Source organism: Diabrotica virgifera, chromosome 6, assembly GCF_917563875.1.
Source record: "Diabrotica virgifera virgifera chromosome 6, PGI_DIABVI_V3a".
Classification (NCBI taxonomy): Eukaryota; Metazoa; Arthropoda; class Insecta; order Coleoptera; family Chrysomelidae; genus Diabrotica; species Diabrotica virgifera.
Genome location: NC_065448.1, coordinates 121,979,777 through 122,003,880, shown reverse-complemented (window position 1 = coordinate 122,003,880; position 24,104 = coordinate 121,979,777). Strand labels below are relative to the sequence as shown.

Here is a 24,104-nt window from a genome sequence, read left to right as displayed (position 1 = left end):
AACAAAAAAAAAATAATTAACCCAAATAGGACACCACGAGAGCTCAAGTGCGTGCGCAGACAATAATATAAAAAAATAAATCTATTTCAAATATTTAATCCCCCCTTAGACGCAGTTTACAAAATTATACTAGGTATGTGTAAATATTAAACGAATAAACTAAACTGCAAATAATCTTTAAAAACTGTGTAAAGTATTTTGTAAATATTAAAATAAAAACAAACCGCAAATAATCTTTAAAAAAAACTATCGTATCCCATAAACAAATTAGACGGCCCGGCGCTTAAATTTTCCGTCGAAAACTAATTATTATCGATCCATACGTCGAATATTCAATCAAATATATACTTCACCGCGTGGCCTCCTCGTTATAGGACAGTGTGTCTCCACTCCAAACTCCAAAAGTACCATTCGTAAACCCACTGCGACTTAATTAGGTAGATCAGAACTCCAAAAATACGATGTACCGATGTACATAGACTTGTATGACAATGTTGGACAAGTTGAAAATTACAACCAGACAGAAACAAGAAGAACCCTGTAGAAAGAAAACACTAATTACCATACGTGTTTAAAATAATTATTTGGAAATAAAGATATAGATTTTAACAATTTGTTTATCTGCCTTTTGACGATAATTAAGATAAAAACTTGTAAAAGTAAAAAAAAAACTTTGCAACAACTTTAAAGGTATGGCAACTTATGAAAATATGAATAGCTTTCTTCTAGAGATGGAATAAAAAATAACTACAACTTTTTCATTAATTAAAAAAAAACGAAATGTTCTAACACTCACCCTTTTTAGCCAGGTTAGGGGTTTAAAATATTCCAAATTGGACTCGTGATTAAAGGCTAATTTCTTGATTTAAATGCGACTTTGGGATAGGCACGTGCACGCTAAATCCGCTTTTAACGAAGTTGTGGACATGCTAATTCTAGCATGTCATCTCCAGCTTCATTTCTAGTTCCAAAGCCTAATCCCCCAAACAATACATGGGGGATTAGGCTTTGGAACTAGAAATGAAGCTGGAGATGACATGCTAGAATTAGCAACAGCATTGGATATGGCGATTGTTAACACATTCTTTAAAAAGAGAGAAACTCAACTTATTACCTACAAAAGTGGACAACATCAATCCCAAATAGACTACTTCATGATAAGGAAAGAAGACATACGTGAATGCAAGGACTGCAAGGTAATAGTTAGTGAGACAGTAAGCCAACAACATAAGCTGCTTGTTCTGGACATCGAAGTAAAAAGCGAAACTAAACAAAAATATCGGAGAGGACCACAAAAAATCAAGTGGTGGATGCTAAAAGATGAGAAGGAAGGTCTATTCAGGGAAAGAATAGTAGAAAAAATATGTTGGAACATGAAAGGAAGCCCTAACACAATTTGGAGAAAAATGGCCAATATTATTAGAGAGACGGCTATTGAAATACTTGGGAAAACGTCAGGAAAGAAGTTTGAAGATAAAGAGACTTGGTGGTGGTCAAATGAAGTACAAGGAAAAATAAAAGAGAAGAGAAAATTATATAAAAAGTGGCAAGAAACCAGATCGGACATAGATCTTCAAAACTATATGGTCGCCAAAAAGGAAGCGAAAGTAGCAGTAGCAAAAGCTAAAGCAGAAGCGTATTCAAACCTATACGATCAACTTGATACCAGGGAAGGCGAAACGAAGATATATAAAATAGCCAAACAGAGAGCAAAGAAAGCAAAAGATTTTAATCAGATTAGATGTATCCGAGATGAAAATAATAAAATACTAGTTCACGAAAGGGATGTCAAAAAGAGATGGAGAAAGTACTTTGACAGCTTATTAAATGAAGAATTTGACAGACAGCCTGTAGAGTCAACGGAGACAGTAGCAGCAATGGTCACCAAAATAACCAATGAGGAAGTGGCTCAAGCGCTTCAAAAAATAAAGAAAGGAAAAGCGGTAGGACCAGATGATATTCCTGGGGAAGTATGGAGAGCATTGGGAGAGACAGGAACAAGGTGGCTAGCAGGTCTATTTAATAGAATTATGGAAGTTGGACAAATGCCAGACGAATGGAGAAGCAGTATACTGGTACCTGTTTACAAAAACAAGGGAGATATACAACAATGTACAAACTACAGGGCTATAAAACTGCTTAGCCACACCATGAAAATATGGGAAAGAGTAATTGATAGACGGATACGTGAAGAGACCGAAATATCCGAGAATCAATTTGGCTTTATGCAGGGTAGATCAACAACAGATGCAATTTTCACTATAAGGCAGTTGATGGAAAAATACAGGAGTAAAGAAACAAACGCTCATATGGTATTCATTGATCTTGAGAAAGCATATGATAGAGTTCCTCGAGAGATTCTGTGGTGGGCACTCAATAAGAAAGGAGTCCCTGGTGAATATGTAAAGATTGTGAGGGATATGTATGAGGGAGTAACGACTAGTGTTAGGACAGGTGTGGGAGAGACTGATAAATTTCATGTGAAAGTAGGATTGCATCAAGGTTCTGTGCTTAGTCCGTATTTATTCTCATTAGTTTTGGACCAGATAACAGCGAAAATACAGGGTAACATTCCATGGTGCTTAATGTATGCTGATGATGTCGTGTTAGTAGGAAATAGTGAAAGAAACTTAGAACAAAAACTGGAACAGTGGAGACAAGCTCTGGAGGAAAAAGGTTTAAAACTTAGTAGGACAAAAACAGAGTATTTGGAATGTTCATTTAAAGATGGAGCTACTACAAATAAAATGGTATCTTTGGATGGTGAAATGATTGTAAAAAGCAATAGTTTTAAGTACCTAGGATCGGTATTACAGAGTAATGGAGAAATAGATGGAGATGCATGCAGTAGAATTAGGGCTGGATGGATGAAGTGGAAAGAAGCGAGTGGTGTGTTGTGTGACAGAAAAATTCCAATGAAGCTGAAGGGAAAATTCTATAAAACAGCCATAAGACCAGCTATGATGTACGGAACTGAATGTTGGGCAGTGAAAAAGAAAGAGGAACAGCAAATGCATGTGGCGGAAATGAGAATGCTTAGATGGATGAGTGGAGTGACAAAGAAGGATAAAATTAGAAATGAGTATATTAGGGGAAGTCTAGGTGTGGCACCAATTGATGCCAAAATGAGAGAGCATAGGTTAAGATGGTTTGGTCATGTTCAACGTCGAGACGTTAACCACCCAATACGAAGAATAGCTGAAGTGCAGATTCCTGGAAGGAGTAGGAGAGGAAGACCAAAGAAGACCTGGGGGGAGACGATAAGGCAGGACATGTTGGTAAAGGGGATTAACATTGATATGGCCCAAGATAGAATTGTGTGGAGAAATGCAATTAGGGAAGCCGACCCCGCATAGGGATAAGGCAAAGAGAATGATGATGAACGAAGTTGTGGATATTTTAAAAAATCCTTTCACGAAGGCGGAAAATCCCCCTTGAACATCCACACAGTTTGTACTAGACCAGATCCCACATGGAACAGCAGCAAAAAATAGAATGCCGTTTTTAAACTAGCACGAACTTTCAGGTGCAACCGTCAAACCCAAAATGACGTTCTTCTCCGTTGTGTTCCCGAACGTCTGACACACTGGACACACGGAGGTCACCGAATAATACCGAAATTCAAACATTTAAATTTTGTCATCCTAAATATTCCAAGATATCTCTAAGAAGAACGATCTAAATTAGTTTCTTCACAAAAGTGGATTAGTTTCTTAGTTCACATTTTCTTTAACTTCAGAAAAGTTTGATAGGCATTACCCCTATTTAAAAACCACTAAGGTTTCATTTTTCGCCACCTTGATTATAATGTCAATTATTATTAAAATAGGCAACCGATTTAACATGTCAAGAATTGTTTAAATTATTGAAAATAGAGGTGGGACTTCCTACTTCAAGTTTGGAACGTAACAATCTTCAAGTCTGCCCCCCCCCCCCCTAAATAGTTTTATAAGGCCGTCCATGAATGGAATACCAATAAACTGGAAAAACGGCGCATTTTTCTTGAGGAATTGGGAAAAAGCTAATGAAACCATCCATCATTTCCAGAAAAATTATACCAATATCTAAAGGCTCTCAAGAACTGGTAAAAAGGACACGAGCAGAAACAAGTAGACAAGATCGAAATGCTAATGAACCGTCTATGGGCAATCTAACTCCACCTACTAAACGAGCACGCTGTAAACTTGCCCGAAAAACGATAACAAGACTAATTATTATTATGTTGTATATATCATAAACATATTTGCAAAGTCCATTCTTTTTATTACTGTCCCAGTTGTAAACTGAATTAAATTTTTGTGGATATTTGTTACTAGGCTTTTTTGAAAAGAAAATACCTTTTATTTTTGTTAATAAGGTTTAATTTACATTAACAACATAATTTTAATTAACCATAATTTATTGTTAATACAGTTTTATTTATCACCATTAGCTTATTTTATTTAGATTAAGGAGCGTAAACTATAGTTGGGTCATATTGACCCGAACAGTACATTTGTGTAGTTGACTCGAACGGGAGAGCAGGGTTAAACAAAGTGCTTTTGTATAACGGAATTTGTTATATTAACATTTTTTCCAAAGATTTATACACTTTGCAACTAATATTTTCTTTATGATGGCAAACTTGCGTGATATTTTCTTTTGTCTCTTATTGTTATTCAATGGACTTCCCATCGTATAATTTATTAAATTCCTTTTTATGTCGCTCGGATTCCTTTCATGTTCTCATAATTTCAAAATGCATGCAACCGTCGTAAATAAAATAACTTCTGTCGTAAAGTTCATTTGATAATAATTATTTGTTATTTTATTTAGTAAAAGTTACTTGGATATATTTTTAAATAATAACAAATTGGAATATTTGCCGGTGTAAACTCTATATTAGTATATTGGATAAAAAAAAATATTATTTTATTGCTAATTATCAAGCATATCATGCGGAAACAGAGAAGAGTTGCCCAAACATGTCGGCAAATGCAGAGTTAATCCATAGATAACTTATATCCATACAGATATGTATATCAACATACTTTTTGACAATACTCAATATCACTTTGTTCCTGGCTGAGAAGCTGCTGAGAAGATGGTCGGGTCTTTCTCTATGTGGAGAATGCACTTATTTTAAAAATATAAACTCTGTCAACTCAAAAATTTATAACTACTGTATTAGAAGTTAATATTCCAATTTTCGCCTTTATATTCTAATATTTATATTGCTAATCCGTTTTCGGTTTTCCATTTTATAACACAAGATATCCACTCTTATCCACGTTATTTTCGCAAAAAAAAAAACAATTTAGCGAACAAAGTTCTGTAAGATAATATATAATTATTATTTAAGGGAATGCCAAGTACTTCCAAAATATTCCTGATTTCAAAGCAGGAGAAAATTTCTGTTTGCTTTGTCTACTACGAAAACCGCACTATCTCCGTTAACTTGTCGAAGATCGGTTATCTTGAAACAAACCAATGGATCTAATTTCCTTTTAAGTCTGGTTTGATGTACATATTTCACTGGGGTTATCAGCTGGACGTATGCAAATTTGATGCGAACAAAATTCAATAGAATTCCTGGTTTGTTTCATTTGCAGTATAAAGAAATTTAATCGGAGGGCAACTTCGATTCTCAGCAAGAATTTTTAATCAGGCTTTATTTTTTTGAAAAAGTTTCTTTGTGATCTGTGAACGTAGAAATATTTTTAGAGAGTTTAATACTAAAAATAAAAATATGTTGACGTCAATATATAGTTTTTAGATAATATAAATTTTGATAAATTAACCTAATTTGCAAATTTCCATATTAAAAATCAAACTTTATTTTAAATTGTACGATAGCAAATACATTATAACAAAAAATCTTTAGTATCTATTAACCTTTAACTACACGCGCTGGCGTATCTTGTACGCCAGATATAAGAATTCTACTATAAATATATTTAAAAATTTAATTTATGACCTTCTTTATTTGTTCGTCCGCTATAATTTTTTCCATGCGTCACGATTCATTTTCAAACAAATTAAGTCAGAATATAAAGTGAAACGAACGTCGATGTGTATACAGGGTGTTTCATTAATAATTGTCTATATAGTAACTGGAGAAACCTTAGCACAAAATACGAAGATCTAACCTAAAACACTTAAATAAAATGTGGTTCCTTACTGAGTTACAGGGTGTTTTATCTAAAAATTTAAAAACTATTTTTGCTTTAATATGCTTAGCATATTAAAACTATTCGACGTATCCTTTTCATACTTGGCAGGAAGTATAGGTGCTATACAAACTACTAAATTATGTTAAACAAACGTTTCTGGCTATTACCAGAGGCGTACGACGGGGGAAAGTGAATGATTGATCCTTTCCAAATTCTACGCCACTGGTGGAATTGCTATTTTAGTTCAATTTTGGGATTCCCCAATACTTTCTATGAAAATAGTATACTCTTCATTCGTAATGATAAAATCATTAGTTTTCGAGATCTTTGAAGTTAAAAATGAAACGACACGGTTATTTTGATTAATGTATTGTGTCGCTTCATTTTTAATTTCAAATATCTCGAAAACTAATCATTTTATCGTAACGAATAAAGAGTATATTATTTACATAAAGAGTATTGGAAAATCAAAAAATTGCACTAAAATAGCAATTTCGTCAGTGGCGTAGAATTCGGGAAGGGTCAATCAGCCACTATCCTCTGTCGTACGCCTCTGGTAGTAGCTAGAAACGTTTATTTATCTCAATTTAGTGTAGGGTGTACAGTACCTACGCTTTATGCCAAGTATAATAAGGATACGCCAAATAGTTTTCAAGTACTGGGTACAAATAATTTTTAAATTTTTAACATATGAATCAATCGTATCATAAAATTAATCAAAGTAACTGTGCCGTTTCATATTTAACTTCAAATATCTCGAAAACTAATGACTTTATCGTTACCAATGAAGAGTATATTATTTACGTAGAAAGTATTGTAAAATCTAAAAATGGCACTAAAATAGTAATTCCTTCAGTGGCGTAGAATTTTAGAAGGGTCAACCATTCACTATCCCCTGTCGTACGCCTCTGGCAGTAGCTAGAAACGTTTGTGTACCATAATTTAGTAGGGTGTATAGTAGCCGCACTTTCTACCAAGTATGAAAACGATACATCAAACAGTTTTAAAATGCTGAGCAAAAATAATTTTTAAATTTTTAGATAAAACATCCTGTAACTCAGTAAGGAACCACATTTTATTTAAGCGTTTTAGGTTAAATCTTCGTATTTTGTGCTAAGGTTTCTCCAGTTACTATATGGACAATTATTAATTAAACACCCTGTATACATTTTGTATACTGTATACTATATACTACACACATCGGCGTACGTTTCACTTTATGTTTTGACTTAATTTATTTATAAATGAATCATGACGCATGGAAAAAATTATAGCGGACGATCAATATCTATCTAACCTGTCACTGGAATGTGCTTTACAATTGATTTTAGTTTTGTTATAATCGGCGTTCTGGGAAGATCGTAATTTAAAGTTTATTATTTGTTGTTTCCAGTGGTGGACAATATATGCCACGATTATAGTAATATAAATAGTAATATAAGTAGATCTTTCAATTGTTTTTTAGTCATTATGGCACAAAATATTTTTTTCTTTTTAAACAATATTTTTTCTCATATAAAATCACATTTCAAAAAAGTTTTTATTAGTAATTTTATTTATCATGGAACCAGATTCCAGTTGTAAATCTCAATTGACGCCATGGGAGCCAGAGAGGGCTAACTGATTTTAACATTACTTTACATAATCAAAGAAAATTATCATAAGCTAACAATGTCAATTGTTTTAGTAGTTTTATGTTGACCAAGAATCATTAATGGTCAACATACAATTACTAAAACAATCGGACATTGATATCTTCTGATCATTTTCTTTGATTATTTTTAAAGTAGTAATGTTAAAATCAGCTAGGCCACTCTGGCTCTCATGGCCTCAATTAGCTTACTGAGAAGGAACTCCAATTATTCGCTGATGCCGAATAAGAATTATAACAAACAACTAAGTGTATTTTCTTGTGGAGTGTTATAAATTAATGAGCGGGTAGTTAAAGGATAAAGTCTTAACTAAATATTATCGAAATAATGACTATTAGTGCAGTTAATGAGGCTGATTGGCTCCAAACCGCTGCTAATGCATTAATTTACTTGCTGTTTTCACATAAAGTATAGTTCAATGAACAAAGTCTACCCTATATAAAAATATGCTCCATCTTAGGAGTGGTTCTTGCCTCTTCCCAGTGGTAGGAACTTTTTTACAACGGCATATTTTCTCTTTCAATCACACCCCGGAAATCGTTCGTGAACCTAAATCTAATCAAAATTTGATCTAAAATTTTTAAACTCAATACACTTTGAGCTATTCGCTATTTTTTTTTAAATGGCACGTTTCGGAAGGTTTTTTTGCAAATAACTTGAAGACTATGCAATATGCATCTAATGAAAAAAAAAATATAAGAAACATTTTTGCAGCTTATGAAATGACAAAGACATTCGGTTTTTCAAAAATCTTTTAGTTGCAATACAAAGCGAGATATGGTAGGTGACAGGAGACATTTTTTGTAAACGCCTAAATCGGTGATTTGATAAAAAATTATTGATTTTACGGGTATAACAATACTGACAAAATTTTTTGTAGTGCTTGTTAAGACCTCTAAAATAAGCACTGTTAAATGTAGACTGTATTCAAACTAAGCGAGATACGGTGCAAAATGTATTGATCATTCATATATTTTAAGAAAAAATGAGCAGTACGTGTAACTTCGCATCTACCAAAATTTAAATACATGGTTTTTCTTCTACCATACCTTTTATTTTAATGTTATTTTTATACTCAAAACACGTTGGACTGGTTTAAAATGCATGGTGTTTGAAAAAAAAGGGACACATTATAGATCGCAATTTTAAATTTTTTTAAAAATCTGCCAACTCCATTTTTTCTCCATATTCTCCAACTCAAAAATGGTAATAGATACAAAAAAAAAATAATTTCGTAAAAAATGTACGTTTTTTTTGACAACAATTTTGATAATTTTCATTTAGTGTAGGAAACAAAGGTTGAACCTTGCAAAATGGACACAAGTCGGGTTTTATTTTTTTTCTGGTATATCAAGGGGTGCTTATTATAAGACTAACTTTTTCTGAAAAAATTTCGCCCCGGAACCTCCCTTTTCACCCCTTTAAAAGGGGTAATTTGTGGTTTTTGCGGAACGTAGCCCTTCCTGTAACTTTTACAAAAAATTTCTTTTATATAAATATGAAGAGGACTATATTTTCTACGATTTATTTCCGACACCATCTCTCTATCATCCACCGTTTAGTGGGGGTGGCGCCCTAAAGTTGACAAGTTTTTAAAAAAGATGTTTTAAAAAAATATATATTTTTCCCTAACTGTAACGGAAATTAAGAAGAAATCCTGCGGCAATTAATCACAAATAATTGACTGATTTTTTGGTATAGGTTTCATTTAAGGGTAATTGCCCTTTTTTTAATTACAGGGTGTTACATTTTAAAAAACCTCTTTTTATACCATCTGAACCGTTTATGCTAGAGTAAAAAGACTTTCAGCGATTACCCATGTACTGGTGCTATTTACAAATTTGTATAATGCACCCCCATTTTTTCCCTGGAACCACCCCAAAAAAAAGAAAAATTAAGAAATAAATTGATTTTCTTGGAATCCTTCACACACAATACCCTCTATTAATATGCTTCATATATCATTTTGTGCACGTTATTATTACCCATGCATGGATACCAAAAGCAATTTCCTAGTGCAACCGCTGTAGCAAAAAAAAAATAATTAAAATGGGGGGTTGAAATTTTTTTTTGTTTTTTGCTTTTTGATCCATATGGGCATATGCTTCATCAATAGTGCTTTTCAAAAATATATATGGTTATTGCAACATCTCTGCGAAAACCACCCCTATCCTTGAAAATATACTGCAGAAACTTCCCCTATCCCTTGGCGAGCATGTTTTTACGATTTTCTCATTACCTATGTATTCTTTTTAAACAAAAATTATACAAGGTTAAAGACCACTATTTACTCTAAAAATTATGTCCTATTCATTTTTTCGTATAAGCAACCGTTACGGCACAGTGGCGCCGTAAACCTCATATATGCTTTGGCGGGCTCCAGTTTTTGTTTTTTTTTTCGTCATCTGTTTGTTTTATTGATAAAGTACTTATGCAAAATAAAACAACACAGTGTATCCTACAAATTATGACTTATGCACATTTTACATTCTTTGCTCCCCAAAGCCACAGTGGTGGCCCAAAATGAATTTTTGCATATTTTCGCAACCTACATGCATTTTATTGCATTAATGCTACCTTAACAGCACAATATTTACCCTTAGGTGGTCGCTACGCAGTGGTGGATCCAGGGAGGGGTGATGGGGGCGATCACCTCCCCCCTCTCAAACCAACTGATATTATATTCAAAGATTATAAAAATATTCATTTATTTTTATAGAAATTTAACCAATTGGCACCCCTCTCTTAACGATGCTGGATCCGCCACTGTCGCTAAAGCATAAAAAGTCATTCTTATAAAAATAATATTAATATAAGTATTTCTATAAAAATAAATGAATATTTTTATAATCTTCAAATATAATATCACTTGGTTTGAGAGGGGTGGGGGTGATCGCCCCCATCACCCCTCCCTGGATCCGACACTGCTTAGCGACCACTTAGGGGTGAATATTGTGCTATTAAGGTAGCATTAATGCAATAAAATGCGTGTAGGTGGAGAAAATATGAAAAAATTTATTTTGGGCCACCACTGTAGCTTTGGGGAGCAAAGAATGTAAAATGTGCATAGGTCATGATTTGTAGTTTACACTGTGTTGTTTTATTTTACATAAGTACTTTATCAATAAAACAAACAGATGACGAAAAAATAAACAAAAACTGAAGCCCGTCAAAGCATATATGAGGTTTACGGCGCCACTATGCCGTAACGGTTGCTTAAACGAAAAAAATGAATAGGACCTAATTTTTAGAGTAAATAGTGGTCTTTAACCTTGTATAAGTTTTGTTAAAAAAAAATGAATAGGTAATGAGAAAATCGAAAAAACATACTGGATAAGGTATAGGGGTAGTTTCTGCAGTATATTTTGAAGGATAGGGGTGGTTTGCGCAGGGATGTTGCAATAACCATATATATTTTTGAAAAGCACTATTGATGAAGCATATGCCCATATGGATCAAAAAGCAAAAAACAAAAAAAAATTTTCAACCCCCCATTTTATTTATTGTTTTTGGCTACAGGGGTTGCACTAGGAAATCGTTTTTAGTGTCCATGCATGGGTAATAATAACTTGGTAATAAGAAAATCACTTTATTTATTAATTCTTCTTTTTTTTTTGGTGGTTCCGGGGAAAAAATGGGGGTGCATTATACAAATTTGTAAATAACACCAGTACATGGGTAATCACTGAAAGTCTTTTTACTCTAGCATAAACGGTTCAGATGGTATAAAAAGGGGTTTTTTAAAATGTAACACCCTGTAATTAAAAAAAGGGCAATTACCCTTAAGTGAAACCTATACCAAAAAATCAATCATCTATTTGTGAATAATTTCCGCAGCATTTCTTTTTAATTTCCGTTACAGTTAGGGAAAAATATATATTTTTTAAAAACATCTTTTTTAAAAACTTGTCAACTTTGGGGCGCCACCCTTGCTAAACGGTGGATGATAGAGAGATGCTGTTGGAAATAAATCCCTACATATAGGCAAATATAGTCCTCTACATATTTCTATAAAAGAAATTTTTTGTAATAGGTACAGGAAGGGCTACGTTCTGCAAAAACCACAAATTACCCCCTTTAAAGGGGTGAAAAGGGAGGTTCCGGGGCGAAATTTTTTCAGAAAAAGTTAGTCTTATAATAAGCACCCCTTGATATGCCAGAAAAAAAATCAAACCGGACTTGTGTCCATTTTGCAAGGTTCAACCTCTGTTTCCTACACTAATTACTGTAGCATAAAAACTTTGTAAGATATCACTACTTTCAGTTAGACTGATTGCGCGAGTATAAACTTTCTTTCTCCCTTTAACCCATTACTGCTTAAAAACTAATGATTTTTAATTAAGAGGAAACAGTAGCGATCAACAGGTAGCGAAAACGCGTTCCAAGATTACGGCTGTAATTTTGAATATTTTTTCGAGATATTTGGCACACGTATTCGTAATATAATAAAGAATGGCGGTACAGAGCCCAATTTGAAAAATATATTAATATGTAGAAATTACTCTGTAATTAAATACAATATTAAAAAAACGAGCCTGTACCGCCATTAAGAAGAACAAAAAAATACACTTTCTTCAAATAAAATTTTTTATCCGATGCCTAGATTTTGTGTCATTTTGGAACTACTAAAATTTTTTATTTCATTAGTAGTTCCAAAATTACACAAAATCTAGGCATCGGATAAAAAAGTTTATTTGAAGAAAGTGTATTTTTTTGTTCTTCTTAATGGCGGTACAGGCTCGTTTTTTTAATATTGTATTTAATTACAGAGTAATTTCCACATATTACTATATTTTTCAAATTGGGCTCTGTACCGCACTTCTTTATTATATTACGAATACGTGTGCCAAATATCTCGAAAAAATATTCAAAATTACAGCCGCAATCTTGGAACGCGTTTTGGCTACCTGTTGATCACTACTGTATCACCTTAATGGGATTAATTTGGTTTTATAGCCTTTGAAATTTCCTTTAGAGTGGTTTTTGGATTTCGAATAGATACGGCATCCTTAAGTGAACGGAGACTGTAACAAACCAAACAATTTTTTTAATTTTGGAGCATAGAAAAATTTCCAAGCAGATGGGAATAAAATATCTGCATACCGACTATTCAATTTTCACAGTTGTTAGTGAAAGCACTGCTATAAAATTTGCATCGCTCGTACTTACATTAGAGGCTCCGGACAAGCACATTAAGAGTAGCAAGACAAGCACATTAAGACAATGCTGCTAAAAACAGTAATATTTGATAAACAAGACAATGTACGGTGGACGCCTACGCAGAAATGCACGGCATCTTAAGAAGAAGAAGAAATAGGAATTTATAATTGTTAGACATTTTTGGACGTTTTATTTATTTATCTCAAACTTTAGTTGATAATGCCAGATTTAAATAAAATATTAATAAATTAAACTTATCATCAACATTTTCAACAAAATAATAAAAAATACCTGGATAAATTATTTTTGAGTCTGAAAATAATTTTCATTTTATTTTAATTATTAAAATAATTTTTTTTTTAAATTAAATAATTATAGAATAGAGACATGACAATGAAATTATTGAAGTCGTATCAAAATTTATACTTATATTTTATGAATGACATATTTTCTTCCTTACAGAATGCACATTGTATTTTATAAGCTGTATTAAAATTGCATTGCATATTATTAAAAGTTACCCAACAAGAAACACGACAATAAACTTAAACATAATGTGTAACTGGCCCATCTTAAATACATCTGCGGGCAATATGCAATATGCACTCCCCATCATCAACTAATGCGAACGTTCGCTTCAATGTAAATGGCTCTACTTTGTAGCGAAAGAATGACCAAGCGAACATCAACTAATTCGTTCCTTTGTTCGTTCATTCGTGTTCGCTTTGATTTAAATGTGCCTTAACGTTCCATAATATGGGGATATTATGGGGATGTGCAGGTCTTAACCCGGGAGCAGTCGCGCTCACTTCTGTAACGTAAGTAGTCGCGCGTAGAGAAAAATCTCACAATATAGATTTAAATACGAATTTAAATCAACTTTGTATTTTATAATATTTTTATTTACTTGTTTTGTTAAAAATATCTATTTCTAACAATTTTAAAGCTAGTTAGTTCTCACCAAAGCCATAAATTACACAAATAAAAATTAAAAAAAAAATTAAAAAAAAATCTAAAAAAAAAATTCTAAGCATTACTACGATCTTCCTCGAGGCACTTACGAGTGGCAAGCAATGTTGAAACATTTTTCATCAAGTTATCACAGAAAAGGATAAAATTAGTATATTCTTTCACGGTTTTGGCTGTAAATTTTAAAGAACTGCTTGGATTGACATGAAATTTGGCACACGCATAGCTAACATGTCAAAGAAAAAAAGTGATATGGTACGGATGTGTGTTTTTGCCCTGGGGGTGACTTTCACCCCATCTCGGGGGTGAAAAAATCTATGTTCAAGATTAGTCCCGAAATGGATAAACTGACTAACTTAAGCAATTTTTGTTTTATAGAGTTTTTTCATAAATTAATACTTTTCGAGTTATTTGCAAGTAAATATCTTCATTTTTCAACAAAATAACCACGTTATTATACGGTTTTTCGCAAATAACTCAAAACGCAAGCATTTGGTCAAAAAAAATATTCCTAGCAAAACTATAACCTATAAAAAAGTGAAAAAAACGGTGTATATATTAGGTCACTATACCTAGCAAAAACAGAGTAATGGCTAATGAAAAATAGGTTCATATTCGAAAAATTACAAATAGAATAATTCAATGTGAAATATCCAAATAATGAAGCATTATTGGGGAAAACACATTACAACTTTTTTAAAGTGCTTAAAAAAATCTTTATTTCTGTTTTTATAAAAAAAATCTAGCATCAAATGTAAGCCAGTTACGCTCAAAAAAAAGTTGGTCCCTTTTGTTTTGGCAAAAAAAAATCAGGAAGATCACCCACCAATTAGCAAATTAAATGAAATTAATCGTTATTGCTTCAGAAGTGACTTTATTTATTATTTTGTGGTTATATGATCTGTAAGCTTCATCGATTCAAAGTGCTTATTTTTAAAAAAATTTGGTTTTAAATTAAAAATTTCAATTTTGCAAAAAATGCTTTTTTTCAAAATAACTTAAAAATTATTAGAGATACCAAAAATCTTACAATAAACAATGTCGGCTTTACTTTTCTGAATATTTCGTATTTTTTTGTTTTCTGTAAGACAAAAATTGGTTAAGATTCGGTGTTTCCAAATTTGCATACACTCATGATAAGTGACTTGTTCAAGCCCTTTTAACTACAGCTCTTTCAAAAATAAGTACTTTGTACCGATGAAACTTACAAATCATATGATCAATACATAGGAGAGTAAAAAACTTGTAAAGTGGTAACAATTAAGTTCATTTGAAATGCTAATTAGGGGGTGATTTTCCCGATTTCTTACCAAAAAAAAAGGACTTTATATTGAGCGTTACTTGTTTACTTTTGATTCTAAAAAAATAAAAAAAAAACAAAAATAAGCATGTTTTAAATACTTTAAAAAAGTTAAAATGAGTTTTCCCCAAAAATGTTCTTCGTTTTTTGGTTATGGCACGTTAAAATAATAGATTTGGAATTTGACGAATATGAACCTATTTTTCATTAGCTACAACTCTGCTTCTACTAGGTATAGTGACCTAATATATATATACCATGTTTTTCACTTTTTATGTGGTATATTTTTGATAAAAATTTTTTTTCGACCAAATACTTACTTTTTGAGTTATTTGCGAAATATTGTCTGAAAATGTGGTTATTTTGTAGAAAAACTAACATATTCACTCGCAAATAACTCAAGAAGTATTAAGTTGGTGAAAAATAGCACAATAGCACTTTATAGCACAACAGTTATTTAGAATTAGTCATTTTATCCATTTCCGGATTTATTTCGGACATATATCTTTCACCCATAAAAGGGGGTGGAACTCACACCTAGGGCAAAATCACACATCAGCACAATATAACTTTTTTTCTTTGACTTGTAAGCTATATATATGCCAACTTTCATGTCAATCCAAGCGATTGTTTAAAATTTAGAGGCTTTGCAATATTTTGCCTTTAAAAAACGTAATAAATGTGAGATTTTTTCTTACGACGCGACTGCTCCCGGGTTAACTTCTAAAATAGTGTTCCAATCGACCCTGAGCGATCCCAGAAACCTCTTAGTAACGAGAGTGCACTGATTTTATATTGATTTTCTTCAATAATTTAACTTAAAGGGCTGGTTCTGTCCAACAGGTTCCTCCTAAACCACCGCCGTCACGATATTCGTAATCCACGTTCCCAAAAACAAACATTGATTTTGTATCAACTGAGCCCCAAATGCTAGGTAGACCATCGCCGACGTGGTATTAGTATTTAGCGACACTAAACCCCGAGTAATCAGTTTGCTGAGTTTGTATCCAATTTTCGTGTTCAGCGAGCCCAAAAACCGCAGGGTTGCAAAATTAAACTCATTTTCGTCAATTATTTTCGAACTACAAATTTATCATTTTTTTTTCATCACTTCGAAATGCATGTTTTTTCTACAATAATGCAATTTTCATTTCGTAATCATCATTTTTGTTTTCAAAGCTTCCTCATGTTCTTATCATTCGAAAGCAAAAAGTTTCCTTGAGATGAATCCAACTGCAAAAATTTAGTGGTTTTATTGCTTCACTTCCTCGCATAATAGAGGTTTATTAATTTATTGTTTTCCGAATATTTGAGGTCTCTAGAACCTCTCTTGGTGTGAGTTGTTTGTAAGTTAGTTTAATGTTTTCTATCCATCGTTTGTTTTGTTTTTGATATTGGAAAATTTAATAAAAGCGTGCTTATTAAACGCTTTTATTTAGTTCAATAGTTTGCGTCAAATCCTTAGACGTTAATTTGACTGCCTTTTCTTCAATGCAAATGAATGAAAATTTGCAGACATTTGCAGACATTTGCAATCACAATACACGAATAATCAATAAAAAAAATTTTATGTTTATTAATTGTTTAAATAAAAAAAAACGATTTTAATGGAAAATGCTTAAATTCTCTTGTTTTTTACAATGTAAAAAACTTGAAACTTTTACGGATTGTAGCTAATGATATGAACTATACATAATTTCACTTTTTACGTTAATTGTTTACATTATGCTTCATAAATAAACAATAAAGTTTCAAATTTTTTGCCGATTCCGACTACTTTTCATGTTAGTACATCATATGTTTTATACATATTTTAAGAAACATGATGATATATTTTAATGTTTGAAAAGTGTAAGACTACAAAATAAAAAATAAAAAATATGAAAAAAAATTTTTAAGAAACGCTTTTCTTCAGTTAGGAGTGACTAAAATTAAAAAGATTATAAAAAAAATCAACCAAAAAGCAAAAAATAAAAAAAATTGAAAAAATCTAACACATTCGTTAAAGAAAAGCATGGGGCGAAAACCGTTTATTCGATAAAGACGCGCCACGCTTTTTTTTTGACGAATGTGAATAAACGGTTTTCGCCCCATGCTTTTCTTTAACGAATGTGTTAGATTTTCTCAATTTTTTTTATTTTTTGCTTTTTGGTTGATTTTTTTTATAATATTTTTAATTTTAGTCACTGGTAACTGAAGAAAAGCGTTTCTTAAAATTTTTTTTTTCATATTTTTTATTTTTATATCTCAGGATAATACTTCATTTAAATCGAATAGAATAGAATAGAAATATGCTTTATTGTCATGAAAAATTTAACAATTTTATAGACAAAGCTTACAAGAATCATAAATAAAAACAATAACAAATACAATTTACTAAAATTATACAAATCGTCAATATAAATAAAACATAATAAAGTCAAATAAAAATCAGTAACAATATATTGCAAAATTAAAAAAAATTGCAAATTCCGTAATCTACCTTAAGAAATTTAATAAGAAATTTAATAACTTATGCTGCTGCATATGACACTCAAATATAGATTAAGATTCTACTTATACATAACAATACTGTAATTTCTTAGTTATTGGTTAAGAAACTCTGCTATTGAATAATATGGTCTTTCAGATAAATAGGCTTTAGTCATTTTACGGAACTTGGGGAAAGATGTTGCAGATTTAAGTTGTAGAGGGAGATGGTTGTATAGTTTTTTTGCAGAATATAATATAGATTTCTTTATTAACTCACTGGACGGGATCGGTAAATAGATGTCAAAAGTAGAATTTCTGGTGGAATAGTCATGTCTAGGTCTTTCTGGAAAAACATGTAGATGTTTACGAATTAAGCAAACAGTTTCTAAAATATATAAAGAAGGTAATGTTAGAATTCTGTGATCTTTGAAGTAGCTTCTGCAATGTGTTGTTCTTCTGAGGCCAAACAGATATCTGATTGCTCTTTTTTGCAATTTAAAAATAACATCGGATTGGGCAGCTGTACCAAAACCCCAAAAAGGCAGACCATATCGAAGATGGGACTCGAACAATGAAAAGTATGTTATTTTGGAAGAGGCTAAATTCATTTCCTTAGAGACAGATCTTATTGCAAAGCAAGCTGAGGATAGTTTCTTGCTTAACACATCGATATGAAGGAACCATTTAAGGTTGCTATCTAAAAAATACCAAGAAACTTTACAGAATCAACGATACTGATCTGGCTGTTAAAGAGGTAAGGGTTGAAGAGTTCCTTTATAGGGTAATGCTACTGTTTTATCTACGTTAAAAGAGAGTAAATTAGAATCTGACCAGGATTTTATTGTGAGTAGATCAAAAGTTATAGTAGCATGAAGAGTTGCGATATTTGAGTTGCTCCAAGTGATACTGGTATCGTCAGCAAAAAGAAAAACTTTTCCATCGATTTTTAAACTAGTGATGTCATTAATAAATATAAGGAAAAGTAGAGGGCCCAATACTGAACCTTGCGGTAGCCCACATACAACATTTTTGAGACTAGAGTCTGTATCATTTGCTCTAACCAGTTGTTTCCTATTTTCCAAGTAAGATTGAAACCAGTTCAAAGAAATACCTCGAATTCCATAGAAATCTAGTTTTTTTATCAAAATGTCGTGATTTACACAATCAAAAGCTTTGGCATAATCACAAAAAACAGTGGCAGTGTGGAGATTATTGTTTAATGCTTGATAAACCTCATGTAGTACAGAAAGCATGGCATCGGTGGTACATTTAATATTTAAAAATCCAAACTGATTTTGTGATAAAATCTTGTTATCAACGAGAAAGGACATAAGTCGGGATTTTAGGAGTCTTTCAATAATTTTGGAGAGTGCCGGTAGTAATGCAATAGGTCTATAATTGCAGGCAATAGATTTTTCTCCACCCTTATGAAGAGGAATAATGATGGCCGTCTTTAGGAACTCTGGAAATTTACCTTTCTCAAAAGAATAATTTATTAGAGAGATGAGGACTCCCAACACATTGTCTGGGAGATTTGAGAAAATTTTTATGGATAGTCCATCGGTACTACAGGAAGATTTGCTTTTGATACTATTGATTGTTTGGATCAGTTCAGATTTACCAACCGGTCTTATAAAGAATGAATTCGAAACCTTTCCTGAATTAGGGAGATAGGAAATGGGATCTTGTTGTGACACAATAGTTGATGTTATATTTTTACTCACATTAACAAAATATTCATTTAGATTTTCTGGGTCTGGAAGGGAAAATGTTTGAGCTGTGTGAGTTTTATTTCGAAGATCGTTTATTATGGACCAAGTTTCTTTTGCAACACTTTTGGAGCTTCTGAGACGATTTTGATAATACAATTTTTTAGCCGATTTTATAAGTTTTAAATAGATTGCCCTGTACTTGGTGATATATTCAGTAACAGAGACGTTGGTAGTAAATTTATTGATATACAGTAGTGAACGCATGTTTTTGGCTGATATGCGGACACCTTTGGTAGTCCAGGGTTTGCAATGTTTTTGCTTAATTGTGATTAAAGGAAATGCTTTATTGAAAATACTGACCAGCTTATTCAAAAAATCACTGAAATTATAATCGACGTCCATGGAAGGAAAGTGCCACTCAGAGGTTAAGCATAAATTTTGGAATTTACGAAAGTTCCGACCGGAAAAAATCCTGCCTAAACGTCGAGTTTTCGAGGAGGACTTGCTAAAGATGTTAAACTTCGTATAAACCGCTTCATGATCAGATAGTCCCGCATTAACAGTTGTAGCGCAGACATCAAGGGGTGAGAAATCTGAGACAATATAATCAATTATGGTAGATGAAGTTTTTGTAATCCTTGTAGGAGAATCAATGTGCATTGATAGACCATATGATTCAAATATGTTGACCAGGGATATTTGTGTAGCACAAGCAGCAGCATAATTAATGTTGAAGTCCCCGCATAAAATTTTTCTGCTTTTATGGGGCAGGTCATCTAACAAATTAAGCAGGTTCTGAAAAAATAGTTCCACGGAAGAGTCAGGTGATCTATAAATGCAAATAATATAAAGATTAAGGTTCTTACTGTAAACTAAGGAAAACTCAAATAATGCTTCACTTAATAGAAAGTGATATTTTGTTACCAGAGAAAAATCATTATTTGTAGAAAGAATTAGGGTGCCTCCATGAGCTGAACTTGGACGGTCATACCTAGCAATAGTGGAATATTTTTCTACAAAAAAAGGCTCGTTGACTTCAAGCCAGTGCTCAGTAACCGCAACTAGCGGTGGAAACCCTAATTCCTCTAGAAACAGAAATAATTCATCAGTTTTATATCTTATAGAACGAATATTAATCAGAACCATGCTAAAGTTGTTATCACTAAAATAATTTGAGGATTCTAGTCCCTCAGAACACGTCGTGATGTTTAAAAATTTCGTCTTGGAGAGGCAGGGGAATAGTAGTTATGGTGGTATTCCCTTGATTTTTGCAGGTGAATAATTCTTTCCGAAGTTAGAAAAGAGCTAAAAGCAGCAAGATCAGCGTCTACCTCATCTGCACCAATTCCATAAGCATCATTAAAATCTAGAAGAATTTTTCGTAGATCTTCACTCTTTGTAGGAAGTCCTTCGGAAGCCAGAAACAATTTAACACTTGTGTTGGTACACCCATCATAAAATACTGATGCAGGTTGGTCGTGTAAATAAGCAAGATGCAGTTTAATGGCCTTTAAGATATCCGGTTCCCTTAATCTGGCTAAAAGATATCGACTATTAGAGTTATTGGTTAATCTAACTCTTGGTGGGGTCAATGGATCGAGATTAGTCGATGGTTCTATAGTATCTTTCTTAATGAAATTAATATGGGTATGGAACGGATTCTTAGTTTTGCAAATTTCGATGGCCTGTTTGTATGTTTGTGCTCTGAACTTCATCTTCGTTGTTGCATAAACTGCTATTTGAATTTTCCAGGCTAATAGGACTTTTGATATTCTTCGGATTCTTATGTGACTCAGATGAAAGCGTTGGTTCGGAATATGAAGATTCGATAGACCATTTAATGTTTACACCAGGTGGCCAAATGCCCTGATTAAATAATAGGTTAATAGATGTTCTAGATTTCTTACCTATTTTGAATGAAGAACCAGTTGTTGTGTCGGCATCTTTAAGGAGGGCATAACATTTTATATATTCCTTGATACCTAGCTTCTCTTTAATATAGTGAACCACTTGTATAGGGGTGTATATTGGGCTCAAGTTACTAATAACTACAAAGTGACACTTATCTTCTGTAATTTTTGACTTTTGCTCTGCATTTGCTTCGAAATGTTGAGGCTCTTCAGTCTGGGTACTTGAGGTGGCATAACATGTATTTTTCTTCAATACATCTTTTTTCGTTGGTATGGTAGATAGACTTTTGGTAAGATTGCTCATTTGATTCGATATTTCATTGATGTTTGAAGAGAGCCTATCTAATCCCAACTTAATATCAGTTGAATTTGATTCTTGGATTTGAACCTTAACAGTCTCATCTGAACCCCCGAAAAAAACTGACGATATATTAAAAATATCATGTTCCATCTGCCTAACAGATTTTAAAACTTTTTCAGGATTCAGCAGGTTATTTAGTTTATGGATCTTATCAATTTTTTTCGTAAGATAGTCCAGTTTGTCGTCATTTTTGGTCAACAAATCGTAAGTCTCAATGAAAACAGGCAAATTATCAGTAAGTTTCTTAGTAACTTGAGTTAAAGCTTCAAAGTTCTCTAGTGGTATTTGATTTTTTGATAAGTTGGTTATTTTTTCGTTTAAATATCTTAAGCTAGGCGAGTCACATACCGTACAAAAGAATCTTAGATGGGGAAATTTTTGTTCCAATAGGGCTTTAGTGGTGGACTTATTTAATTTTGTGCATCGCATACAGAAATTTCTGCGGCAATCTCCATCGCACCGCAATCGATTATATTTATCCAAATCCGCAAACTTTTCAAGGCAGTTGTCACAGTTGTAAAACATGGTTTCAAGGTTAGATATGCAATAAACTGGGTCGATTGAAAATAAACAAAAAAAATTGAACACTTACACTAGTTTCACAAGACTCCAAAACAAAACAATAACAAAACAAAACATTTAAACAATGAGCAGCTGGCCGATGCAAATCAAAACAAAACACAACCGACTGACTCCGCGGCCAAAGACTGACTGAAATCTATTTACTTCCGTTTCTTTTTCGTAACCTCTGTACTAAAATTTTATTTTTTATATATAAAGTTTTTTAAAGTTCCAGCTTATGTCGATGGTTAGAAAAGCATGCTTAAAGTTTAGCGTTTCTCTGAATACCTTTGCGATGTGGAATCCGAACTATCGGTTTGGTTTGATGCCATCTACTGACTTTCAAAAATAGGAGCCTCATATTCGACAAAATATTTCCACATAATATGGATCGAACATTTTACCTCAAAAATTGCTAATATTAAAGTGGATCCTTATAATGTGGAAAGAGTAATACTAAATAATGATCCGGATTTACAACAAAGTTTCTTTAAAGGTTTTTATTAAAAATTTTTGTTTATTTTTTTTAGTTGAATTGATACCCAGCACAAATCTTTTTACAGCATTACAAGGCAACAAATATTCTCTCTCTCTCTCTCTCTCTCTCTCTCTCTCTCTCTCTCTCTCTCTCTCTCTCTCTCTCTCTCTCTCTCTCTCTCTCTCTCTCTCTCTCTCTCTCTCTCTCTCTCTCTCTCTCTCTCTCTCTCTCTCTCTCTCTCTCTCCAGGTCGCAGGGTGAATAGATGTTTCTAGGCTAATCGACAATCCATGGGAGAGGCTGAACAAATTCGTGTTATTCGGTTCATTTTATCTGGCTAGCATGTCTACATTTTAATATAAAATTTAATTTAAAAAATCACAATTTAAAAAAAAAAGAAAAAAAGGCATACGAACTATGAAATATTATTATCTTAGTACCCTTGTGCAAAAACGAAAGATGTCTAAAATATTGTACAAACTTAAGGACCATTAATATTGTTAATAATTAAAAAAAAAACAACGTGACACTTCGGAGTGCCGACATTAGTGAATACTTCTTATAAAGCATTATTGCTATATGTTATATTCGATTCAATTTGTTTTGACCCGATTCAAGTTTATTTATATTTATTTAATTCTATTGCACTTTATTGATTTTTTTTAAATTATATTTCATTTTATTTGATTTTTACTTAATTCTAATATTCTAATTTTATTTCACTTACTTTATTTTATTTTATAGAAATATTTTAAAATCAAGATTATCAAAATTCATCCAGTCGTTTTCAAGTTGTTATAAAAAAATATATTACATAAAATTGTAATTCGTGTATAAATAATAAATATTGTATGTATGTACACAAATTAATTTTAAATAAATTTAAAGACATTAGACTTACTTAAAAACTCTCTAAAATTTTAAACATTTTTCAATAAACCCAGTGTTTATATTGAGCTCTGTTATCAACCGTTCAATAATTTCCGCTCTAGCCCTCGTTCGATCGTTCAACTTTTATCAGTCTGGTCATCCATTAAAATTTCCCCTCAACCCTTTGTTCCTAGTCAATGTTTCGTTAAACATTCTCTTGGCCTTGCAATGAAATTCAGGTGACCGCTCGACCACTTACCATTCTGCTCCCTGTGAGTTTTATTCACTAAAGCTTTCTAAATTGGGATGAAATACGCCTTATATGATACTTGGCTATAGCACGTAGTGGCGTAGCTTGTTACTCGGGACACATACATAAACGTTAATAGCTATATTTATGTTAAAAGAAAGAAAGGTATAGATATAGAATTATGTATTTTATAATATAATGAAATTTAGACACAAAAATGTATTTTTGATTACATTGTGTTTCCTACATTTTTTTTTA

General features: G+C 32.4%; 2 protein-coding genes across 2 annotated transcripts in view; one reads left to right on the top strand and one right to left on the bottom strand.

Annotated features, from left to right (window-relative positions):
- LOC114339634 (uncharacterized) overlaps positions 1-24,104 on the bottom strand; it is a 384,539-nt gene that overhangs the window by 353,163 nt on the left and 7,272 nt on the right. The gene's annotated exons all lie outside the window — the stretch shown is intronic.
- Positions 2,604-3,368, top strand: LOC126885987 (uncharacterized; the record flags this gene model as incomplete). The annotated part of the gene is made up of 1 exon (XM_050652826.1): positions 2,604-3,368. A coding segment is annotated over one exon (753 nt), but the record flags the coding sequence as incomplete, so codon positions are not given.